The 22,487-nt window shown below is 31.9% G+C and overlaps 2 protein-coding genes across 6 annotated transcripts; one reads left to right on the plus strand and one right to left on the minus strand.

Annotated features, from left to right (window-relative positions):
• The first annotated feature begins 5,425 nt into the window (after positions 1 to 5,425).
• LOC111405701 (two-pore potassium channel 5-like) lies at positions 5,426 to 9,153 on the plus strand. Of its 3 annotated transcripts, none has more exons than XR_002704851.1 (3): positions 5,426 to 6,624; positions 7,825 to 7,988; positions 8,746 to 8,831. XR_002704851.1 is itself a non-coding variant. In XM_023034701.1 (2 exons), the coding sequence occupies exons 1-2, from the start codon at positions 5,591 to 5,593 to the stop codon at positions 8,891 to 8,893; spliced, it is 1,182 nt and encodes a 393-aa protein (XP_022890469.1). In that variant the 5' UTR covers positions 5,427 to 5,590; the 3' UTR covers positions 8,894 to 9,153. The 3 variants fall into 3 exon arrangements, 1 of the variants encoding a protein (XP_022890469.1); XR_002704852.1 differs by having other exon boundaries at positions 7,831 to 7,988; XM_023034701.1 differs by lacking the exon at positions 7,825 to 7,988 and having other exon boundaries at positions 5,427 to 6,624; positions 8,746 to 9,153.
• Positions 9,154 to 11,246: 2,093 nt separating this feature from the next.
• On the minus strand, positions 11,247 to 14,674 carry LOC111405702 (peptide chain release factor 1). Of its 3 annotated transcripts, none has more exons than XM_023034702.1 (10): positions 14,304 to 14,674; positions 14,087 to 14,185; positions 13,634 to 13,817; positions 13,479 to 13,527; positions 13,307 to 13,385; positions 13,065 to 13,139; positions 12,888 to 12,965; positions 12,529 to 12,687; positions 11,893 to 11,988; positions 11,247 to 11,784 (listed from the first exon to the last, which is right to left on the minus strand). In XM_023034702.1, the coding sequence occupies exons 1-10, from the start codon at positions 14,553 to 14,555 to the stop codon at positions 11,590 to 11,592; spliced, it is 1,266 nt and encodes a 421-aa protein (XP_022890470.1). In that variant the 5' UTR covers positions 14,556 to 14,674; the 3' UTR covers positions 11,247 to 11,589. The 3 variants fall into 3 exon arrangements, with proteins under 3 accessions (XP_022890470.1, XP_022890472.1, XP_022890471.1); XM_023034704.1 differs by having other exon boundaries at positions 14,087 to 14,201; positions 14,304 to 14,635; XM_023034703.1 differs by having other exon boundaries at positions 14,087 to 14,189; positions 14,304 to 14,473.
• Between the last annotated feature and the right edge of the window lie 7,813 nt (positions 14,675 to 22,487).

The raw sequence follows: 22,487 nt of genomic DNA on the forward strand, positions 1-22,487 counted from the left end.
GTAATTTGATTGTATAATTATTCTTTTGTTAATTATATAAAATTATACTTTTACTTGTTCTCAATCTCATTCTTTTAATTTATTTATCATTTTTTCAACCATTATTTTATCTTATTAATTCCTTATTTAACACTTCACATTAACCTTTGTAATAAAATTTATTTCTAACTAAATCTAGCAAATATACCACAGTCTTTCGTATCTAATTAAATAAAAACTATTTCCCATTTTTGTTTTTGGGAAGAGTGAACTCTTCAATAATTTGTCTCCATTACTTTGTCTATTTTTGCAGGCTAGTTGTCTATTTTTGCAAGCTACTTTGTCTATGCAAGCTATTTTGTTTTCAATAATTTGTCTCAATTACTTTGTCTACCTGTGAACTCTTGTCAAATTCTTTAAAAAAATTAAAGTACGTTTCATGAGTTTAAATATCTTCTCATACCATTTCTTCTCACCTGACAAACTTACATATATTTACCTACCAACTTTGTCAAAAGAGTTTCATCTACTATTTCTTTCTTTCTTGACTTTTTACTATTTTTTTTTTCAAAATCAGTTTATGATTTTAAATAACATCTAATTTTCAATATTTAATTGCGTTAAAAATCATACACAAATTATTAATTCTTTATTTGGTGCAGTGTATCAATACAAAAAATGGATGTACTACTTAGCTTCTTCAAAATTATCAATCTTTCACTAAACTATAACATCCGTCTGGTAAGTTATATAATAATTTCTTCTTTTACATTTGTATAAATATTTTATTAATATATCACTTATATTTTTTTCATATATGTAGATGCTTCCTACATCTTTTCTCAATTGTTGGAAACACAAACTTGGTGATACAGTATGATTAACTTAATATGATGGTATAATTGTCACAATACAGTTAGAAAGGATCGATGGAGAAATATCTGACTAATGGATGTGAGCAATTTTTCGACCATCATAACTTATAGGATAATTATGTTGTAGTATTTGCAAATAACAGAAATTTCACATTCAATATGTGGATATTTGATCATTCTAGATCAGAGGTTACATATGGCTCCGATGTTGAAGAGGACGAGAACGCTTTACATATAGATAATCCTGCATTCGAAATAACACTAACACTCAATCACAACAACCATCGAGAAATTGTAGGTGTTATCTTTAATATCTAATTCTATATTTACCTCTTCCACATAATTTTAATCTTAATATCAGTAAATCATTCATCCACGTTTTTCAGTCTATACCAGCAAGGTTTGCAAGACACCATCTAACAAGATATGTACGAAATGTTTGAATCCACGATTCTTTACATTACAACTGGGATATCACCGCAAATTTAAGACCAAACGGCGTAATGCGCGTCTCACTGTAGGCCAGGCAGATTTTTCGACGGAAAAGGAACTACAAATCAGTGATACATGTGTATTTGAACTATTAAATAGCGAATCTCCAATGTTTATGGTCTAAAAAAAAAACCAAAACGATGGAATTCTAACACGTCTGTGAAACTCTTTTATTTATAATTATATTCGCCACCTAAATAAATAATGTTTAATTTTTATGTTTATCCACTTCACTTTCTCCGCAGTTATCTATCTCCGAAAGATTTTTATGGAAATTACAATTTTTCTTGTTTTTACAATTCAAACATACTACAATATTTCGTCGCCCCAATAACATTCATTTATCGTATATATCAATACATATATAGTTACACCAATACATATATATACATAGTTACACCAATATGTTTGTCGAAACAACCACCACATTCTTATATTTCATATTCACCCAACTAACGTGCAACGCACGTTGCCTCACTAGTTTTATCCATAAATGTGAACACATCATTATAAATGTGATATTACCATATTGAAATTTCATCATTCTTTAAGAAGAAATAATATGTCGAAATATTAAAAATTTAATAGTAACACTACTAATTTGAGATAGCTTATTTGAACTTGAGTTACAGTGACCATATACTTAGGCCATCTCTAGTAATGACAATTTGGCTCATCGGTTCGGGTCGAAAAAAGCTTCGAGCCCCATTTCGGGGAGTCGACTCAAGCAGGTCCAGCCTGTATGGCTCGATCGGCCCATTAAAAAAATATATATATGCTGCATGTTTGGCAGCTATAAAGTTTAGCTGCCTGTTTGGCAGCTAGTATCTTAAACGGTAGCTAAGAGGGAAAAAAATTTAGAAAATCGAGTTAGCTCGGCTTATTAAGGCCCGAGCTAAAAGCTTGAGCCGGGCCTTAATTTTTTGGGCGAGCTTTTGTTCCGCTCGCTTGGGCAAAAAAAAAAAAAAAAGATCGAGCCAAACCTGAACAAGGAGTTTTGGTTAGCGTCTCAGCTCGTTGACACTCTTAACTATTTTCAACTCTGCACCAAAGTTTGCACTATTTTGCACTAAACTACAAATCATCTCCAACCATTACACCAAAACTTACAGCCAAGTTAATAGTGTTTAATCATTTTTTTAAATAATTTATTTATTCAAAAATTTATTTATTCATTTATTTTTGAAATACATAAATACTAAATAAATAATTACGTTAAATTAGCAAAAATATTAAATTTATTAATAAATATAGTACAATTAGTAGAAACACTAAATAATCGTGTTTGTTATGTTAAATTTTTTTTACATTCTTATTTTAATTAATTCATTAATTATTATTTCTTACATTTGAAAAATTATTTATCTATTTATTTTACAATTACACAAATACTAAATAAATAATTACGTTAAATTAACGAAAATATTAGATTCACTGGTAAATATAGGAAATGCAGTACAATTAGTAGAAAATACTAAATAGTCTTGTTAATTTTAAATAACGGTGTTTGTTATATTATTTTTTTGTATTCTTATTTTAATTAATTCATTAATTATTATTTTTTACATTTAAAATTTATTTTAAATGCAAATAATAATAATAATGATGATGATGATGATGATGATGATGATGAAAATTATTGTATTAAAAAATATATAAGACAAATTACTCAAATACCCTTCATCAATCACTTTGGCAAGTAGAAAAAATGGCAAATTTAACTTTTCTCCATTTTGCACAAAAATAGTGTAAAGTGAATAGTGCTGCACCACACCAAAATAGTGCAAATTTTGGTGTCACATTGAAGTGCTTTTGCACCAAATTTTGGTGGAATTTAATGTTTTAATGCCACCATTGGAGATGGACTTAAATGTATTCAAATTATGTTTTGATAAACTTCAAAATTTTCAAATAACTTACTAACTTCATCGAGAAAGTTATTTATCTTAAAAATTATTATTTTAAACAATTATTTTAAGTTTACCCAAAACACGCAATTTAAAACATCTTTTTTATTGAGTTAATTTCACAATTAGTCACTAAAGTTCAAGCTAAATTTCAACTTGGTCCTAGATATATTTATTTAATCCTTCAGCTTCAGCTTTGTCATGGTTTAATTAATTAATTATTTATTTATTTTAAAGTAAGGGAGGAATCGGTCCAGGATATGGACATGCGATTTTTTTTTGTAAGAATCATTTATTATTCAAAAACCTATAATTTCACAAGAACACAAATCTATAATTTATAAATGACTAGTTAGCATAAAATGTTCCCATCTTTCAATATTTTGGTGCAAAACATCTCTATCTTTTCTTTTTTTTGGCATTCACCCTTTCACCTTTTATTGCGAAAAAGGTCCTTCATTCATCCACCATCAAATGCTCCATTAACTTAACAAAAATGCTAATTGACACAAAACATTCCTACATTTCAATGTTTTTGTACAAAACGTTCATACCTTTGTAGATGTCCATACCATTCGTTTTACAAAAGTATGGATGCTTTAAGTGACTTAATATTAAAGGCATGGATTTTTTGTAAAATATATTAAAAGATAGGATTGTTACACGTAAAATGTACTAATAGGTGAGAATTGTTATCACAAGTTTAATTTTATGCTAAAAAGAAAATAATAGGTCCAGCTCATCTTCTCCATTTATATGTGATGGGCATTTCACTAAATTTGAGGGGCTATTTAGAGTATCACATTTGCTATCGTTCTTCTTATTTTGCATTTATTTACACCCTTAATAAGCACAAATGGGGATGAACATTTTCAATTTATCGAACACATATCTCTTCATCTATCGTTTCAAATTTTACAAGTAATCCATCATTACAACAGCCATTGTTCTTATCAAGGAGAAATTTCGTGTTCTTTACGTCATTTCTTATTTATTTAATGGAATAGTTGTATAAATTATTTTTGTATTACTTTTAATTTTGAACAGTTAACTTTGAAGGCAAGAATAATGCTATTGAAAACTTGGGTAAGACTATGTTATTATTGATTTTTGAAATTTATTTATTTATTTATTTATTTTTGCATTTTTTCTTTGCGACATTTCGTTAATGCCAACCAAAAGAATTGGGAAAAGGGAGTCGACATCAAAACTGAACTTCCAATCGACTGCATCTCTTTCCGGCTATTCAATAAAGTAGTCAGTCAATAGGTTCAGCAGTATATTCTTTTGACCTCAAAGTTTATCAATTTTCAATGGCAAAGACCAACCCGTCAATCATGCTATCCTTACCTTTCAATCAACCCCTTCGATTCCGCTTTTGCTCGTGTCGTGAGATGTTCGGTCAAGTCCTATAACTAGAACTCTAGAATCTATTTGTTAGCTTACTCTTACGAGTATGACATCTTCGTTGCCGAGACATACTTCTCTTCTGGTCTGCCTCCCATTCTTTCATTCATCAATAGGGCCCTGGTCGGTCACTTGTTAAGTTAACGGAATATTTGATGGTGGATGAATAAAATGACATTTTCCACGATGAAAGGTGAAAGTGAGGATGAAATTACCAAAAAACAAAAGGTAAGGATGTTTTGCACAAAAAAACATTGAAATTGTGGGATATTTTGTGCTAACTATCTTTTTTCAAGTTAACGGAGCATCTAATGTGGGTGAATGAAAGGATCTTTTCAGTAATGAAATGTGAAAGTAAGGATGAAATTATCAAAAAACGAAATGTGGGAATGTTTTACACAAAAACATTAAAAAGTGAAGACATTTTGTGCCAATTAGCTATTTATAAATACATAAAAATAAGCAGTGGATAAGTGTATAATACTTGTCGACCTATTAACATGTGAGAATGAATTTTGATTCATTTATAAATTACTTTGTAAAGTTTGCCAAAGGAACCATTTCTTCCCAAATGGAGGCTAAATTGGTCAAAAAATAGTTTGAGAACCAATATGAAATTTCATTTGAACTCGAGTGACCGTGAAATGATCTCTCTTGCTACTGGAAGTTTGAAGGTAGAAGACGATTTCCAATTGGCACACTACTAGTAGGAAGTGGGGTCCCACGCTTTTTATAAGGTTGTCGATCATTCAACCATAATCCATTTATCATTTTTTTATTCTTTCTCATCAAATAATAATTTTCTGTTTCTCCCCTCTCTCTGTCCCTCTTATTTGCTGATCGTTCTATTGCTTTTATGGCGGCTCAATCTCAACGTCATTCATAATCTTAATCTTTTTGGGATTTCAACTAATAATTTCAGCCGGATGAATGGAAGCAGAGCCATCGTTGGCCTCTCCTCAATTCCCTCATGATTTCACTCTCAAAATCCCTCAATCTTTGAACAAAAATGATATCAAAATCCAATCCCCAGTTATCTACGAAGATATTGAAGACGCTCTACTTAGTGATGATGATTTTCTTCATACTGTTTCTCCTCCTCCGGGACCCTCCTCTTCATTTAAACGCAAGAAAATTCAGCGCTGCAAGACTGCCCCTGCTATGTCTGCAATGAAACAGCCCGAGTCTGACCATGCCCAAAATCCTGATTTTGAGTCAGAGTCTGTTACTTTAGTCAGGCAGGCTGCTGTTTTGCTCTTAATTTACTTGGCCCTCGGTGTCGTTATTTATTCATTCAACCGTGATAATTTCTCTAGTGTCGAGACTCATCCGGTGGTGGATGCCTTATACTTCTGTATCGTCACTATGTGCACCATAGGATATGGAGATATTGCCCCGTTAACGCCGGTCACAAAAGTGTTTGCTTGTGTTTTCGTGTTGGTAGGCTTTGGATTCATCGACATTCTGCTTAGTGGGGTTGTCAATTATGTGCTTGACTTGCAGGAGAGTGTAATATTAGCCGGCATCCAAGCACCTAAACAGAATCAACAAAAAGAACACGGGAAATTTTCTGCCAGGGACTACATAGTGGATGTGGCTAAGGGAAGAATGAGAATTAGACTGAAGGTGGGTTTGGCATTAGGGGTGGTTGTGCTTTGTATTGGAATTGGGGCTCTGGTTTTGTACTTTGTGGAACATTTGGATTGGGTGGATTCTGTATATTTATCAGTTATGTCTGTTACCACAGTCGGATATGGGGACAGAGCATTCAAGACTCTGCCAGGGAGGTTGTTCGCGTCGATTTGGCTATTATTCTCCACACTCGCGGTTGCACGGGCATTTCTGTATCTGGCGGAGGCAAGAATCGACAAGAGGCACCGGAAAATTACTAATTGGGTGTTGCATCGCAAAATAACTGTTGGGGACCTGGTTGCTGCCGATATCAATAACAGTGGTTTCATTAGGTAAGGATGCCAACAAGATTTCATTTATATTCTTCCATTTCAGCTTAGTATGCTTTCTTGAGTTCTGTTTCAAAATTGATAAGTTGTATAACTACATTAAATATCTTTCAACTGCACTCCCATTAGTAGATTATATGGGTGACAGTGTTTAAATTGAGCTTTATTGGACTTTATATGGGAGAAGAAGAGGGCATGTGCAAGAAAACATAAAACCAAAAAGAAAGAAAGAAAGAAAAAAGCAGATAAGGACGAACATGGACCAACAGTTGATTAAAGATTTATCCTCTTCTCGATCATAAGAATTTGAGGCTCAAATAAAAGGGAAAAATGCAGTCCAGGTACCAAACCTTTCGTTTATTAGCAGACTTTATCCAAACATTTCATTTGTGCTACCGTGAGTATCAAATCTTTAAAACATGTACAGCTCAAGTCGAAATTAATGGTTTTCGTCTGTTTGACCACAAAAATCGTCAGTTGACCCCAAAAATTAAAAATTTAATTATTTCCCCAAAATATGGTAAGGGCATTTTGGATAAAACACATTTTCCCAATTAAATCAAAAATTAAAAAAAAAATAATAAAACCATAACTCATCCCCATCTCCTTCTTTCTCAAATCAAAACCACTCCACCCAACCACCACATTCATCGCCGACAGCCACCACTACCCATCGGCATCACCACCACTGCACACCCAACAATACTCATAAGGTTACACTGTCTATGCAACTTCTAGCCAGTCCCAGGTCGAGCGTCTAGCTCCAGTTTATGTTGCCTCCTTTTTCGGTTGCGATGCATCTTCTCTTCAAGTTACATCCCACAAATTAGATGGTAAAAATTACCTATAGTGGGCTCAATCCCTCAAAATTTTCATTTGTGGCTGAGGAAAACTAGGCTACATCACCGGTGAACTTCCTTCTCCTAACCCTACTAATTCCACACAATGACTTAGCTGTTCGAGAACTCTATTGTTCTTGCTCGGCTTATTAATTTAATGGAACCTAAAATCAGCCTTCCAAAGAAGTCTGGAACGCTGCTCGTTGTTTGTAATCTGATCTTGGAAACATTTTCCAAAATTTTGAACTTCGTTCCAAATTGAAAGAGATAAAACATAGCTCTAATTCCGTGACTCTGTATTTCTCTAATCTTCAAGATGTTTGGCAAGAACATGCTTTCTTTAAGATGATTCCTCTTGCGCTAGGTGCAGTTTCAAATAGCAGCATAACCTTGAAAAAGAAGGAGTCTATGATTTCATTCATGGTCTTAATCATAATCCGGATGAAGTACGAGGCTGAGTGGTCCATTTCCTTCCACTTTTGTTGAGGTTCGACGTGAAGAGGGCTGTTGAAAGGTGATGCTAATGAGGTAAATCATTAAGCTTTTCTTGTTGGTGAGTATTGTTGGGTGGGCAGTAGTGGTGATGTCGGTGGGTAGTGGTGACTGTCGGCGATGAATGTGGTGATTGGGTGGAGTGGTTTTGATTTGGGGAAGAAGGAAATGAGGATGGATTGTGGTTTTATTATTTTTTAAAATTTTTGATTTAATAGGAAAAATGTGTTTTATCCAAAATGTCCTTACCTTATTTTGGGGAAATAATTAAATTTTTAATTTTTGGAGTCAACCGACGGTTTTTGTGGTCAAACAGACGAAAACCATCAATTTCGACTTGAGTTGCACATTTTTTAAAGGTTTGGTACTCACAGTGATACAAATGAAATGTTTGGGCAAAGTCTGCTAATAAACGAAAGGTTTGGTACTTCGGCTGCAATTTTCCCCAAATAAAATCCTTGATTGTTCTTGAAGCTGCAGACCAATTTGTTTACTTGTGCCTCGTTCATTTTCATGCCCTTTTTAAATTATTAATAACTGCTTACTTTCTTTAGGGTGGGGTGGGGTGGGGTGTGTGTGAAGTTTTATGTTGCATCCATTAACCTCTAACTTCAGACACTCAATCTTACTGCCGTATGCCCTACCAACGATTACTTCTATTTCTGTTTTTCTGCATAATCTGATATGTATTAGAGCTTCTGGTGGCTAAAAGAACAGAAGAATCATCTATTCCGTTTTGCTGTTTTAAGTCAAACTATCACACTAACCATTTTGACAATCTACAATGAGGCAGTAAATCGGAATACATAATTTACAAGCTCAAGGAGATGGGCAAGATCAGGGAAAAAGATATAATCCAGATATGCGAGCAGTTCAGCAAGCTCGATCCAAATAACTCCGGGAAGATTTCGTTGCATAATCTCTTGGAAAGTCACTTGTAGCATAGAAAGTTTTCTTCCACTACAAATTTCTCCTAGCCAATTGTTGTCAGGATTTCTTCATTGAAAAATTGCCCTGAAGCTTCAAATGTACAGGTAAGCAAGCAATAAATGGCAGGGTATTGATATGAGGCAAAGCTTTTCCACACAGAGCATTTCTGGACTGTATATAAACGCTGCATAGAATGGATTCTGGATATATATTGTAATTAAAAAGCAATTGAGAAAAGTGAAATAAAAATAGATGTATACTGCTTCGTTCTTCTTGTTATTTCTGTTGAACCAAGCAATTGAATGTTAATACTTGAACTTATTAAAATATGATAACACTTGTCGCTCGTCGTTAGAACTTGAGAGCTTAAGCCCTCTTTCTAGGGCTACACTTGTGCTTTTAAGTTGGAACCCCAATGTATCATCGATGCTCTGCAAAATTTTATAACTATTTATGATCTGATTAATTTATAAGCAAAAGAGCGTCCACCACTAAACCTATCGCCATGCGTTTGGGAGAGGAACTAGGTTTTTTCACCGACTACGCGATGAAACAAGTGCACCAAGATTGTTTGCCATAGACTCATTGCGTTTTTCATTTTGTCGGAATTCTTTTCGCTTGTTAATTCTACTCATACCTTTCAAGTGTCTCCAATGTTCAAATCCGGAGAGGAAGCGAATGGTGTGAGAATTTATAACATGCCAAATAATGAAATTCGGTTCAAGAAACTAAAACGTGCATAAGTTTCCAATATCTTTGCATGGTCGAATCACTTGCACTTCTCCACTACAAATTTATATTTTAGATCGCATCGATGGTCTAGAACTCTATCAAGGTCCAAATGCCAAGTTTTGTGCGAATTTTCATTAAACAATGGTTTTCAAGACTTCTTCATTTTTCATGTATTTTATGCACTAATTTCTTACTCTCCTTTTGCCATGATTCTTCAAATTTTTCTACGCAAGATAAGTCAAGGGAGGTTAATGGGAAATTAAAGGAGGTTGAATTCAAATAAAAACCAATGGTTAGAATTAAAGTTGTACGTTGCCACTACATATATTTGAGAATTCAAAGAATCGTTTCTTTGGTTTACATGTACCTGGTGGAAATTTCAATTATAGTGAGGAGGCTAGCCTTCCTACTAACTATACAGACGATGAGGCAGTGAAACATGAGAGGCTTGCATTGATCCAGAACGACGATAACAGATAAAAATATGTATAAAAACTTTAATTGTCAATTAATCTATTTTCATTTAATGTTTGCATGTTGTAATTTCTCCCCCCTTAACCAGTTAAATTTACAATATAACAGTAGGTTCCAATTAGATGAAGAACTATTTTTTTTTATATTATCAGCTTTACACCTATCAGAACATTGGCTGGTAAGGTTACCGACTACTGTCCGAGGACATTAGCATAGTTTTCAATTTTCCTCTGCATTTATACCTTTGTTTTAAAAAAGGCTATGAAATGACTTTAAACTAAGGGTAGATTTGATTGCAAACATAAAATTTATATGGAAAGAAAATAGCAAATCCAATTGTTTATACTTTATAACTTCTTTGGATTGAAATTATTAATTAAAAGTGTTTGATTGATTTGATTTTTAAACTAGAAAATATTATACTTGTACATTTTTTATTTATGAGTAGACGAGAGAGAGAAAATAACCTGAAAAATAAAAATCACCCTTCCCATAAAAAAAATGTTTTCCTTGTTTCCGAGGAAAATATGATAACGTTTCACGTGACCAAAAGTTCAAAAAGACTTTCCAAGAAAAAAATTTGTCAATCAAACACTCCAAAAATAAGAATTTGAATGAAAAAATGATATTTTTTATGAAAAATAAAATTAATCAAAGATACCTTCTTGTCTCGACTAGCATCACATGCGTCAAGAATTAAAACTTATTTGACTTGATTTTTAAAAAGCCTAAACGAGCTTTTAAGATTCAAAAGTTGCTTTTGAATTTGTTTGACTAATTTTATGAAAGTGCTTCTTCTAGTTAGATTAGCTTTTAGAAGAAGTTTGTTCAATGTGACTTTCTCTTAAGGCACTTTCGAAATAGGAAGTTCTTTTAAAAATTAGTTTCTAAACAAAAGTTAAGGTAGATTCCTCTTAAAGGTGTTCTACAAGAAAAAGAAACAAGAAGGTAGGAAGCTATGCGAAACGGGCCCTTAATAATTTTGCAAAATATTGAGTACAAATTGAAATCAGGGAGAAGTCCAAAGTTTTCTATAATTCATAAGAAAACAATAGGAGACAACCGAACTCTTAGATTAGTTTAAATACCAACGAAATAAGAGAAAAACCTTACAACAAAAGGATGCCGATTTAACTTCACGTGATATCAAACCGTTCATCATGAAAACTGAATTGATCATCATATTGAAATTTATAACCGCATGAATAAATATGCATTTACAAGGGTTCCGAGCAGATTTTAACAAGGAATCATCCATGAATCATGTCGTAGAATTTGTAATACACTCTTTTACAACATCTGCTTTTAAGTATTTCTAAGCTCGGGTTTACTTGTATAAAGTGTGAGTAATTTTCCCCATGTCTAATCCGTTTCTTATCATGGCATACTATATATATCGGAAAAGCTGCATGTGGGACTCATCAGAAATAGAGAAGGTCTAAAGAAGAGGTACATATCTGAGGCTGTAAACTCCAGATAGAACATCGGCGTAAATGTGTAATCACTGAGTAGAGCTGAAATTAGCAATTGCATCCATCTCTTGCTGCAAAAGAAGAGCATCTATGAATATGTCCAGATTATCTCCTTGCATCATGCCATCTATTGAATGATTAGTGATGCCGACACGATGATCAGTGACGCGCCCTTGAGGAAAATTATATGTACGGATGCGTTCAGATCTGTCCCCGCTGCCAATCTGTTGAAGGTGTGAAAAAGTAAAAATCAAGAGAGAGAAGACAATGGTATCGCTTTATAATCTCTACATTGAAACCAAACACCTGCTCAGCTCTTAAAATGGAATAACCTGTTCAGCTCGAAGTCTTGAACGACTTGCATGAATCCTAGTTCTTTCCATCTCGTATAACTTTGCACACAATACTTTGAGTGCTTTGGCCTTGTTCTAGTAGAAGATACAGAAAAACATGAGACGATCAAAGTGAATAAAAATTGATCAAGAATAAATAGTATTTATAAATTATAACTCAACTCCTTTATAGCATATATGGCTAGCACGTGTAAGAAATAAATTACTGCACGATGTTACAAAATTTTATCGATGAACATAAAGGATAAGAAACAAGATAATCATCATGACAGCAGTGTATGGCATAACTAAAATAGGGAGAAGGTGCAGAGTTACATCTCAGCATTCGTGCAGAATGATGGTTCATTTATATGTAGTAAGACAATAATGTCAATTATAAGTAAGCCCACGTTTGATTCCATTCTTTCAACACAAAAATGAAAAATATAATCATTATTCATCACATCAAACCGCCATATTTGACTTTCTATCTCTTGTGTGAGTCCCGTAACAACTATATTTTTCATTATCATTTTTACAAAAATGGGTACCAAACGGGGCCTAAGAATGTAAATCTTAGCAAAAGGTAAAATCAGAAAAGGATGGATGAAAACCATTGCACTTCAACTTTCTCACCATATGCTGGGATCGTTCATCCTGTATGGCAATGGTTAATCCGGATGGAACATGAGTAACCCTAACAGCACTATTTGTGGTATTTGCATGCTGACCGCCTGAACCACCAGATCTATATGTATCAATTCTCAAATCTTCATTCCTCAATTGCACATCAACCTAGGATAAAAATAAATAAATAAATAAAAAATAAACACTATGAATAAGTGGTTCTTGTAATTTTGGATTCAACCTCAAATGATTGCAAAAACGAAATAGAATATAGAAGAACAAGGCAATTCACTCCGTTGGTTCTTGTTTTCTTTTCTTAAACTTCCACAATAATCAAATTAAGAACATCAGATTGAAGGGATCTGCACCTGATCCGCCTGAGGGAGAATAGCAACAGACACAGCACTAGTGTGAACTCGTCCAGATTTCTCCGTCACAGGAACTCGCTGCAAAAGCATGTCCAAAATTTTAGCAGAACAACAGAAAGTAATATCCAGTTGCCAAAGATACAAGATATTTAAAAAAAAAAAATTATTAAAAAAAACCTGCACTCTGTGAATTCCGCTCTCAAATTTCAATTTTCCGTAAACGCCAGATCCAGAGATTGTTGCACTCGCTTCCTAACAAGAAAATGCACATTTCTAAGAACAGTTTAGAAAGGCAACGATAATATGGGTAAAAGTATCTGATGCAGATGACAATCAATCATTCCAAATAGCAACCATAAAAATGGAATGATAGAGACAATTTGTCTAAAGACTTATATGACAAAAGTTGCTTGACAAACCTTGTAACCTTTAAGGTCAGATTCTGCCAAATCCAGAACTTCAAATTTCCAACCTTTCCTCGATGAGTATTTTTCGTACCTGATGTATAATTGTAAGATAAAACATCAGAAAATTAAAAGAAGCAATTGACTGGTAGGATCATGCATATACAATATAGTACTAGCCACCTACATTTTGAATATATCCATTGCGAACAAAGAAGCCTCATCCCCCCCAGTTCCTAAAATAAATTATAGTAATGGTCAGCAAATATTATCGGCATAAAATGAACCTGCAAAAGTATGCCTCAAATAGTTGGACATTTGAGCTCCATTTGCATTTCATACCTGCTCTCACTTCCAAAATGCAGTCGCGCTCATCTGCATCATCCTTAGGTAGCAATGACTTAAGCAAAAGAAACTGCAGCCGCTTCTCCTCTTCCAATGCCTGTCCAAGTTCTTCAGAAGCCATTTCGTGCATGTCTTTATCGTCTTGGCTTTCAGCTATCACTTGCTTGAGCCCCTCAATTTCCTGCAAAACAGGACCATCAAATCAAACAGCATTCAAATTTACGCAACAACATATTACAATAGGATGAATGAGCATGGCCATTTGGCATTTTAACTTTACTAAGGGTTTATCTAAACGGGCACAGCCACGTCCTTGTAGCAAGGCTCTACTTATAAATACAATTTATCCAAATATATATCAAGAAAATTTTACGACTTACAATTAAATAAATGAAGTTAAATGTAAGTAAATTCTTAAACTCAGCTTCATACTAAAAATGAATCAACTACCTTCTGTTTAGTCCTCAACTCCGTTATAAGATCCATTGAATCTCCAAGCCTCCGTAGCTCCTTGTTGGCCCTCGAATATTCTTCAGGCAAGGCATCCGGCTGTCTTCAATTAAAACTAGCGTGAGAGAGAGAGAGAGAGAGAGGTATTTTAACAAACACGTTATATACAACAGTAAGTGACAGGGGAGCGACGAAAAAACTAATTGTTTTGGATTACCTGATTGACAATGCCCTGAAGATACGCATTCCTGTGTTGAATAGCGGATAATTTGTGTTCCATAATATTGATTAAATCAATAGAAAGTTGGGGTTGACATTCTGAAGTTTGGGTGGCAGTGGAATATGAGCTGAGTGCTCTCTTGAATAAAGTTAATCGATTTCGAACATCAGCATTTCTTGGCGATTGGAATTGTTTGAAGGCGCCAACGAGGATGTAAAGATTGCTTCGCCAAAACCCTCGGTTCCTCATCTTTCCTTTTCAATATTTCATATTTGTGAGATTCAATTCCAGCCGGAGGACGGGCAAAATCGACGAGTGATGAATAGACTGGCGAACCAAATCCCTCATTCCTTCTCTTTCTAATCAATATATATATATATATATCTGAACTAGATTGGAAGTTTACTGGTCATTTTTGTCATATTCGTTTTCACACTTAACCAATTTTGGAACTGATTTGACAACAGGAAGAATTATATTAAAAAACACTGTATGTAAGTTTTTGCACGCCATTTGACTGCAATATTTCTGTAAATCTAACACACAATGCTGTGATATTTTATATTTTAAATAGAAATAAAGAGTCACTTTTATGTAAAAGAAAATTATTTCAACAAATACAGTTGATAGTTGATAGCATGAGAAAATGGAGAAAGAGCATGATGTGTCAGATTCAAAGTAAGGGAGAAATATAATTTTAATAGTAATAAATAATATTTTTGAAATATATATATATATATATATATATATATATATATATTTTTTTTTATTACATAAAAGTGATTCTTTATTTCTATCTAAAATATAAAAGTTACTTATAATTAAAAAAATCACGTTCGACTAATAATAAGATAAAAAAAAAAAGCCTTCGTGCATGGAGCAAAATGCATCATGCACGGAGCTCAAGCAAATTTAATTTTTTTTTTACTTATGTTTTTGTTTTCATTTTAAGACTCATTATGTGATATCAAACGAAATCGAAATATTACATTCTTAATATCATTTTGAAGTACTCACGGCATAATACTATACGTCGTTAACGGTGCACGAAATGACCATTCGTACCAAATATTACGTGGCGTCAAAATAGGTATTTCGAAACTATTATTTTGAGAATTTTGATAACGATCTAACTTTAAAAATTCATCGATGATTGTACAGTGGTCGAATCCATAAATCTTCTATATTCTCTTGAAACTCATTTCGAGAATTATATCATAAACACATCGAATGATTTAAATGAATATCGAAAATAATTAAACGTACATCAAACATGAGGGTTAAGAAATGCGTATAACTCGTATTTTTTCTTTAAAAAAATCAAATATTTTATTGATGTTTATTATTTTTCGCGACAATTTTCTCAATATAATGTGTTTTTTATTACTTTTAAATAACTTAAAATAAATTTTTATTTATAAGTAACTTTTTACATTCTAGATAGTGTAATCTTTTTATTAATATTTAATTAAAAAATAAAATATATCTTAATATTTATACTTAAAAAAATTTAAGTTAATATTTTTTACTTATAAATATTTCTAAAATGTAAAAAATTACTTATAGGTAAAAAAATTGCTTAAAGTTATTTAAAAGTAAAAATAACTTATAATTGTAAAAGCTTTTATAAGCGAAAAATATTAATTTCAAGTTTTAAGTATATTTCTAAAATGTAAAGAGTGACAGGTAAAAAATTTGTTTCAAGTTATTTAAAGAAAAAAATAAAAATTGCAAAAAATAAAAAAATAAATAAAAAAAAGCCTCTGTGCACGGAGCTCAAGCAAATTTTAATTTTTTTTTTAATTTTTTTACTTGTGTTTTTGTTTTCATTTTAAGGCTTATTATGGAATATCAAACAAAGTCAAAATATTACATTCTTAATATCATTTTGAAGTACTCACGGCATAGTATTATATGTCGTTAACGCTGTACGAAACGGTCATTTGTAGCAAATGTTATAGGGCGTCAAAATAGGTATTTTGAAACTATTATTTCGAGAATTTCGATAACGAGTTAACTTTAAAAATTCATCGATAATTACACGATAGTCGAATCCATAAATCTACAATATTCTCCCGAAACTCATTTCGAGAACTATATCCTAGATACATCGAATGATTTAAATGAATATCGAAAATAGTTAAACGTACATCAAACGTGAGGGTTAAGATATGCGTATAACTCGTTTTTCTTTAAAAAAATCAAATATTTTATTGGTGTTTATTATTTTTTTCGTGACAATTCTCTCAATATAATCTTTTTTTATTACTTTTAAATAATTTCAAATGATTTTTTACTTATAAATAACTTCTTATATTGTAGATAGTGAAATCTTTTTATTAATATTTAATTAAAAATATTAAATATTTATACTTAATAAAATTTAAGTTAATATTTTTTACTCATAAGTAGAAACAGTCAATCGTAGCAAATGTTACGAATTGTCAAAATAGGCATCTTCAATTTTTAAGTATATATTTGTAAAATGTAAGTATACTTACGAGTAAAAAATTTGTTCCAAGTTATTGAAGCCTTCGAGCACGGAGGTGTGCAGACAGGCCGTGCACGGACCTTGCAAGTCTTGTGCACGGGCCTTGCAAGCTCCGTGCACGGATCATAAAGGTCTGTGCACAGAATTTTTTTATTTTTTTTAAAATTTAAATTGTGTTTTCATTTTCAATCTTGGGGCTCATTATGCAATATTAAATGAATTCGAAATATTATTTTTTTAATATCGTTTTGAAGTACTTACAGCATGGTACACCATGTCGTTGATGGTGCGTGAAACAGTCAATCGTAGTAAATGTCACGGAGTGTCAAAATAGGCATTTCGAAATTATTATTTCGTGAATTCCGACAACAAGCCAATTTAAAAAAATCTTCGACGATTGTACGGTGTTCGAATTGATAAATGTTTTATGCTGTCTAGAAGTTCATTTCGAGAAGTATATTATAGACATATCGAATGGTCGAAACATCAAAAATAGTCAAACATACTTCATACGCTTTGTTAAAAAAAACGTTTATATAGATTAAAGAGATGAAAAAATTTGCTTTTTCTTTCCATAGAAGGAGGAATTTCCTTCTATTTTCAATTTTGTCAATATTTATAAAAAAAAAAATCAAATTTTTAGAAAATTTACTTTTTTTCCCCATTCTTTGCCCTTTATTTATGGTTCACTTTAATTCTTTAAATCACTGCATTTATCACCGTGAAAAGAGATTCTCTTTTAGAAAAATTTTAAATTTAAATTTGTTCTTTGTATAAATTTTTTTCATCCTTTTTTTTATTTGTGAATTGCTCGATTAAAATGATTCCAATTTAAATTATTTGTATTTATTATATTTTTTTACTTCTTTTCCGGTGGATTGGTGAAAATTTCATTGCTTTTTGTTACCAAAAAAAAGGCCAGAATGATATTTTTGTCATGTAAGTTTTCACATTAAACAGTTTTGAAATGGGTTTGGTTAAAATGGTTTGTCTTTTTGATTTAACATAAATAAAATAAGATATAAAAAAATATATAAAGTAATGTAGCATCTATCACTTTCTCAAGTCATCCATTTTCTTTCATTCCTTCAATTGGATTGATTTGTCTCCAAAAAATTCAAACTTCCGTCTACAAAAGAACTTTCCATATTTTTGTTTCGTAAAACTTTCGATATTCTTGTTTCCTTCTGCAGGAAAAAAATTAGTGTAGTCCTCATCACAATCTTGGAGAATAAAATCATGGAATTTGTAACGATTATGTTTGGGTATGTTCTTGCAAAATTTGGTTTTTCTTTGTGTTTTTTTTTTTTTAGTTTTTCAAATTTATTTAACGTATATGTTATTTTTTATCCTGTGTACAGATGAAAATTTAACTTCACTTATCTTTTTCTACGTAAATGTGAGGTATGTTATTGTTTCTGTATATACATGAAAATCTAATTAAAATTTTCTTTATTTGTTGGATATGGCTATGAAGGTCTTTTTTTTTTTTATGTTTGCTTTCATATGTATTTAAATTTCTTACTTTTTTTTTCAGCTTTAACTAATGTAGCATAATTTTTTTGTTTTGTGTATAAAACTTGTCTATGTCTTTCTTTCTTTACCGTTATTTGCATGAGAAGTTTAAATTTTTCAACAATTGTTTTTTATATTTAATGAAGATTACAACAATTTGTTGGAATGTTTGGGTGTTACGATCCAGTTAGTACTGTTTATAGTTCTTTTCTTACCTGCTTTTATAAAGAGGATTGTTGATTTGTAAAAAGTTTCCTAACATGTATCTGAGTTCAGTAAATTTAGTTTATAGTATGTTAAATGTAATATTATCATTATTTGTTGGTTTTTAATTAAATTAATAATTTCTTCTATTATTGAAATCAGAGGTCAGTTCATTGTTTTCATGGATTCTTTCGAAAAATCTATGAATGAAGAGCCTGGTCGTTTTGACCTTCAAACTTTGTCTCAAAGCACAAGTCAATCATATAATGCTTTTATTCGCCAACAACAAAATCGAAGGCAGGCAGATAGGAGATATCGAAATGAAACTGTAAGTATTGATCGTCGTAAAAGAATAAATGATCGTATATTATCTACAAATAATACTTCTGAAATTGATTATGTACATGAATATATAATACATTCCGAGGCATCTACTTCGAATGGAGAATCGACAAATATTTTTTATTCTGAATTACATGGAAGTTCTAATTTGTTAAGTGTACCAGCAACTGCATATGTATTACCAACTTGTGCTTATTGTAAGCATTGTGGTGGATGCAAATTGTATAGGGAACCTAAAGGTTTTTGTTGCTCTGGAGGAAAGGTGAAACTTTTTATGCCCGATTCACCGGATGAATTGTATACTTTTTTTACGTCTAAAGAGCCTGCATGTATGGAATTTAAAAAATATGCACGTGGATATAATAACCACTTTGCGTTCACTTCATTTGGTGTAAAGTAAGACGAAGAACTGTTTAAAGCATACAAAGGTATCTACACATCTAGAGTTCAGGGACAAATATATCATTATGTAAATCAACTTATGTCAGATAATAATATTTTTATGATATAGCTAATGAACTAGAAAATCGTATGAAAACTTCAGAACACCTGGTATAATCTATTTTATTTCGTCTAATCGAAATCTTGAAGGTAAATCTGTATAGTAATTTTTTAGGTCTTTAAACAATATAATTGATCTGTATGAGCATAAAATTCAAATAAGATGCCACCCAAGACTCGGTCAGAGAGTCTTTAATACTTTGTCGACGTCTCAAGTAGCTGCTATATGGGTTGAGGATGATGAAAATGTAAATATTAGCGTTCGTGATATTACTATATATGATCATTCTGGTGATTCACATAGGGTTCATTATTATTATGGTTGTTATAATCCTCTACAATATCCTTTGCTCTTCCCATTTGGTGATTATGGTTGGCATGAAGGCATTCTAAAATACGAACAAACATCTTCTCAACTCGCACAGTTTGTAGACTATGTTGCTGATCCTAATGTGATAAATTCTGCAGGTCAAATTATCGAAAAAGAGGCTGCAGGTTTGCTTATATAATTCCTTGTGTCTATTATAGCTCTACAAATGTGATATTGAAAGTAAATATAAAATTTTATTCATTTTCGCTTATGTAGTGTTGAAGGATACGAAGAAACGGTCTCAGGTATCATGTCGTTCGTACAAGTCACAGATTAGGCCTTCTGGTAAGTCTGTGTTACTTCACTCTGGTAGACTTTTCCAATAATATGTTGTGGATATGTATGTTAAAATAGAGACATCCAGATTAGATTATTTTCATAGTAATCAAAAACAAATTCATGCTAAACTTTATCAAGGTATTATAAACAGTGTACATAATGGAGAAACAAGAGGGTTCAAAACTGGAAAGAAATTTGTTTTACCACAATTCTTTACATGTGGACCTAGAGATATACTGAAGAGGTACTTAGATGCTATGACTCTTGTCCAACGTTATGGAAAATCAGATTTATTTATAACTATAACATGTAATCCAAATTGGCCAGAAATTAAGCAAGAATTAAAACATAATGATGAGGTTCAAAATCGACCAGATCTTATTGTGCGTGTATTTAGAGCAAAATTAGACGAGCTTAAAAATGATTTATACAAGAGAAATATTTTTGGTCCTGTTATTGCTCATATATACGTGATTGAATTTCAAAAAAAGAGGTCTCCCTCATGCACATCTATTGTTGATTTTTAACTGCGGCCATAAAATTTCTTTCACTAACCAAGTTGATATGATAGTCTCTTGTAAAATTCCTAATAAAAATATACATCCTTATCTTCATTCAGTTATTGTAAAGTACAATATGCACGGTCCTTGTGAAAATCTAAATCCTAAAAACACATGCATGAAAAAAATAGTTGTTGTAAAAATAAATACCCAAAGGATTATTGTAATAATACTATGTTTGAAGATAATTCGTACCCAGTGTATAGGCGGCGTAATAATGGTACTTATGTTAAAGTGAGAGGTCAAATGTTAGACAATCAATGTGTTATGCCATATAATCCTTATTTAAGTGCAAAATTCGATTGTCATATCAATGTTGAAGTATGTTGTTCTATTAAAGCTGTCAAATATTTATATAAATATGTATACAGAGGACATGATCGTATTAATTTTTTGGTTGGCAAAAATAATATAGACAAAGACATTGATGAAATTTCTACTTACCAATCTGTTAGATGGATATCTCCACCTGAGCTATGTGGAGGATTTTTTGCTTTCAATTTATCAGAAATCTATCCAGTTGTTTGTTCTTTATAACTTCATATTGAAGATCATCAATGTGTAATTTATAAAAATACGAACAATTTATTTTCTGTTATTGAGAATGAAAATACGAGAAAAACAATGTTAACTGAGTTTTTTCGAGTAAATAAAGTAAATAAATTTGCTCGAACGCTTTTGTATTGAGATTTTTCAACACATTTTGTTTGGAATGCATATAACAAAACATGAACTCCTAAAAAGAAGCAGATTATTATAGGACGAATTGTCTCGATAAATCCATATTAAGGAGAACGATATTTTCTTCGTCTTCTTCTTAATCATATTAGAGGTCCAACATCGTTTAATGATTTAAGCACTTTTAATGGGGTAAATGTTGGTACATTTCGTGCAGTTGCGCTTCTACATGGTTTATTAAATGGAGATACTCGTTGTGAAGAATGTTTATCTGAAACTATTATTTACGAAATGCCTTCTTCTTTAAGACTTTTTTTGCTACGTTTCTTACAATGTGCAATCCAAATAATCCTAAGTTATTGTGGGATAAATTTAAGCCTTATATGACTGATGATTATTTAAATCAAAATATGCCAGTTGAAATTGTTGAAGTAAGAGTTTTAGAGAATATAAGTTCTATTTTAGAATCACTTGGTAAAAATATAAACCATTATGGAATCATGTCATTTAACGTAAATATAGACGACGATGAAAGATTGATGAGAATAGTTGCAGAGGAAACAACCAACTTGAATATTGAAAAAAGTTTTAGTTGTGCAACGATGTTAAATAAAGAATAACAATTTGCATATAATACAATTATATAAAGAGTACAAACTGAATCAAGTGGAATTTTTTTTTATCGATGGTCCGAGTGGGATAGGAAAGACTTTTTTATATAGAGCACTTTTGGCTGCTGTCAAATGTCGACATTTCATAGCTTTAGCAGCTACATCGTCTGGAGTGGCTTCATCTTTATTGCCCGGAGTTCTAACTGCTCATTCGAGATTTAAAATCCCTTTAAAAACGGTAGTGAAGTCAACTGCTCTATTAGCAAGCAATCGACCTTAGGAACTTTGTTGAAAATGTGTAGGCTAATAATTTGGGATGAAGCACCTATGGTAAATCGTTGTGTTGTAGAAGCTGTAGACAAAATGCTTATAAACATTACTGATTGTAGCTTGCCTTTTGGTGGAAAAGTAGTAGTTTTAGGAGGAGATTTCAGACAGATTCTACCAGTTGTACCTGAGGGAAACAAAGAAGATATAGTAAAGGCTAGCATAATTTACTTGTATTTGTGGCCTTTTTTTGTACATTTGGCACTGGTTGAAAATATGAGAGCGAAGTCCGATCGCAGGTTTTGTGAATACTTAGAATTGGCGGTGGAACAGAACAAGAACATACTTGTAACTGTATTAAGC

The sequence above is a fragment of the Olea europaea genome, chromosome 12 (assembly GCF_002742605.1).
Source record: "Olea europaea var. sylvestris chromosome 12, O_europaea_v1, whole genome shotgun sequence".
NCBI lineage: Eukaryota > Viridiplantae > Streptophyta > Magnoliopsida > Lamiales > Oleaceae > Olea > Olea europaea.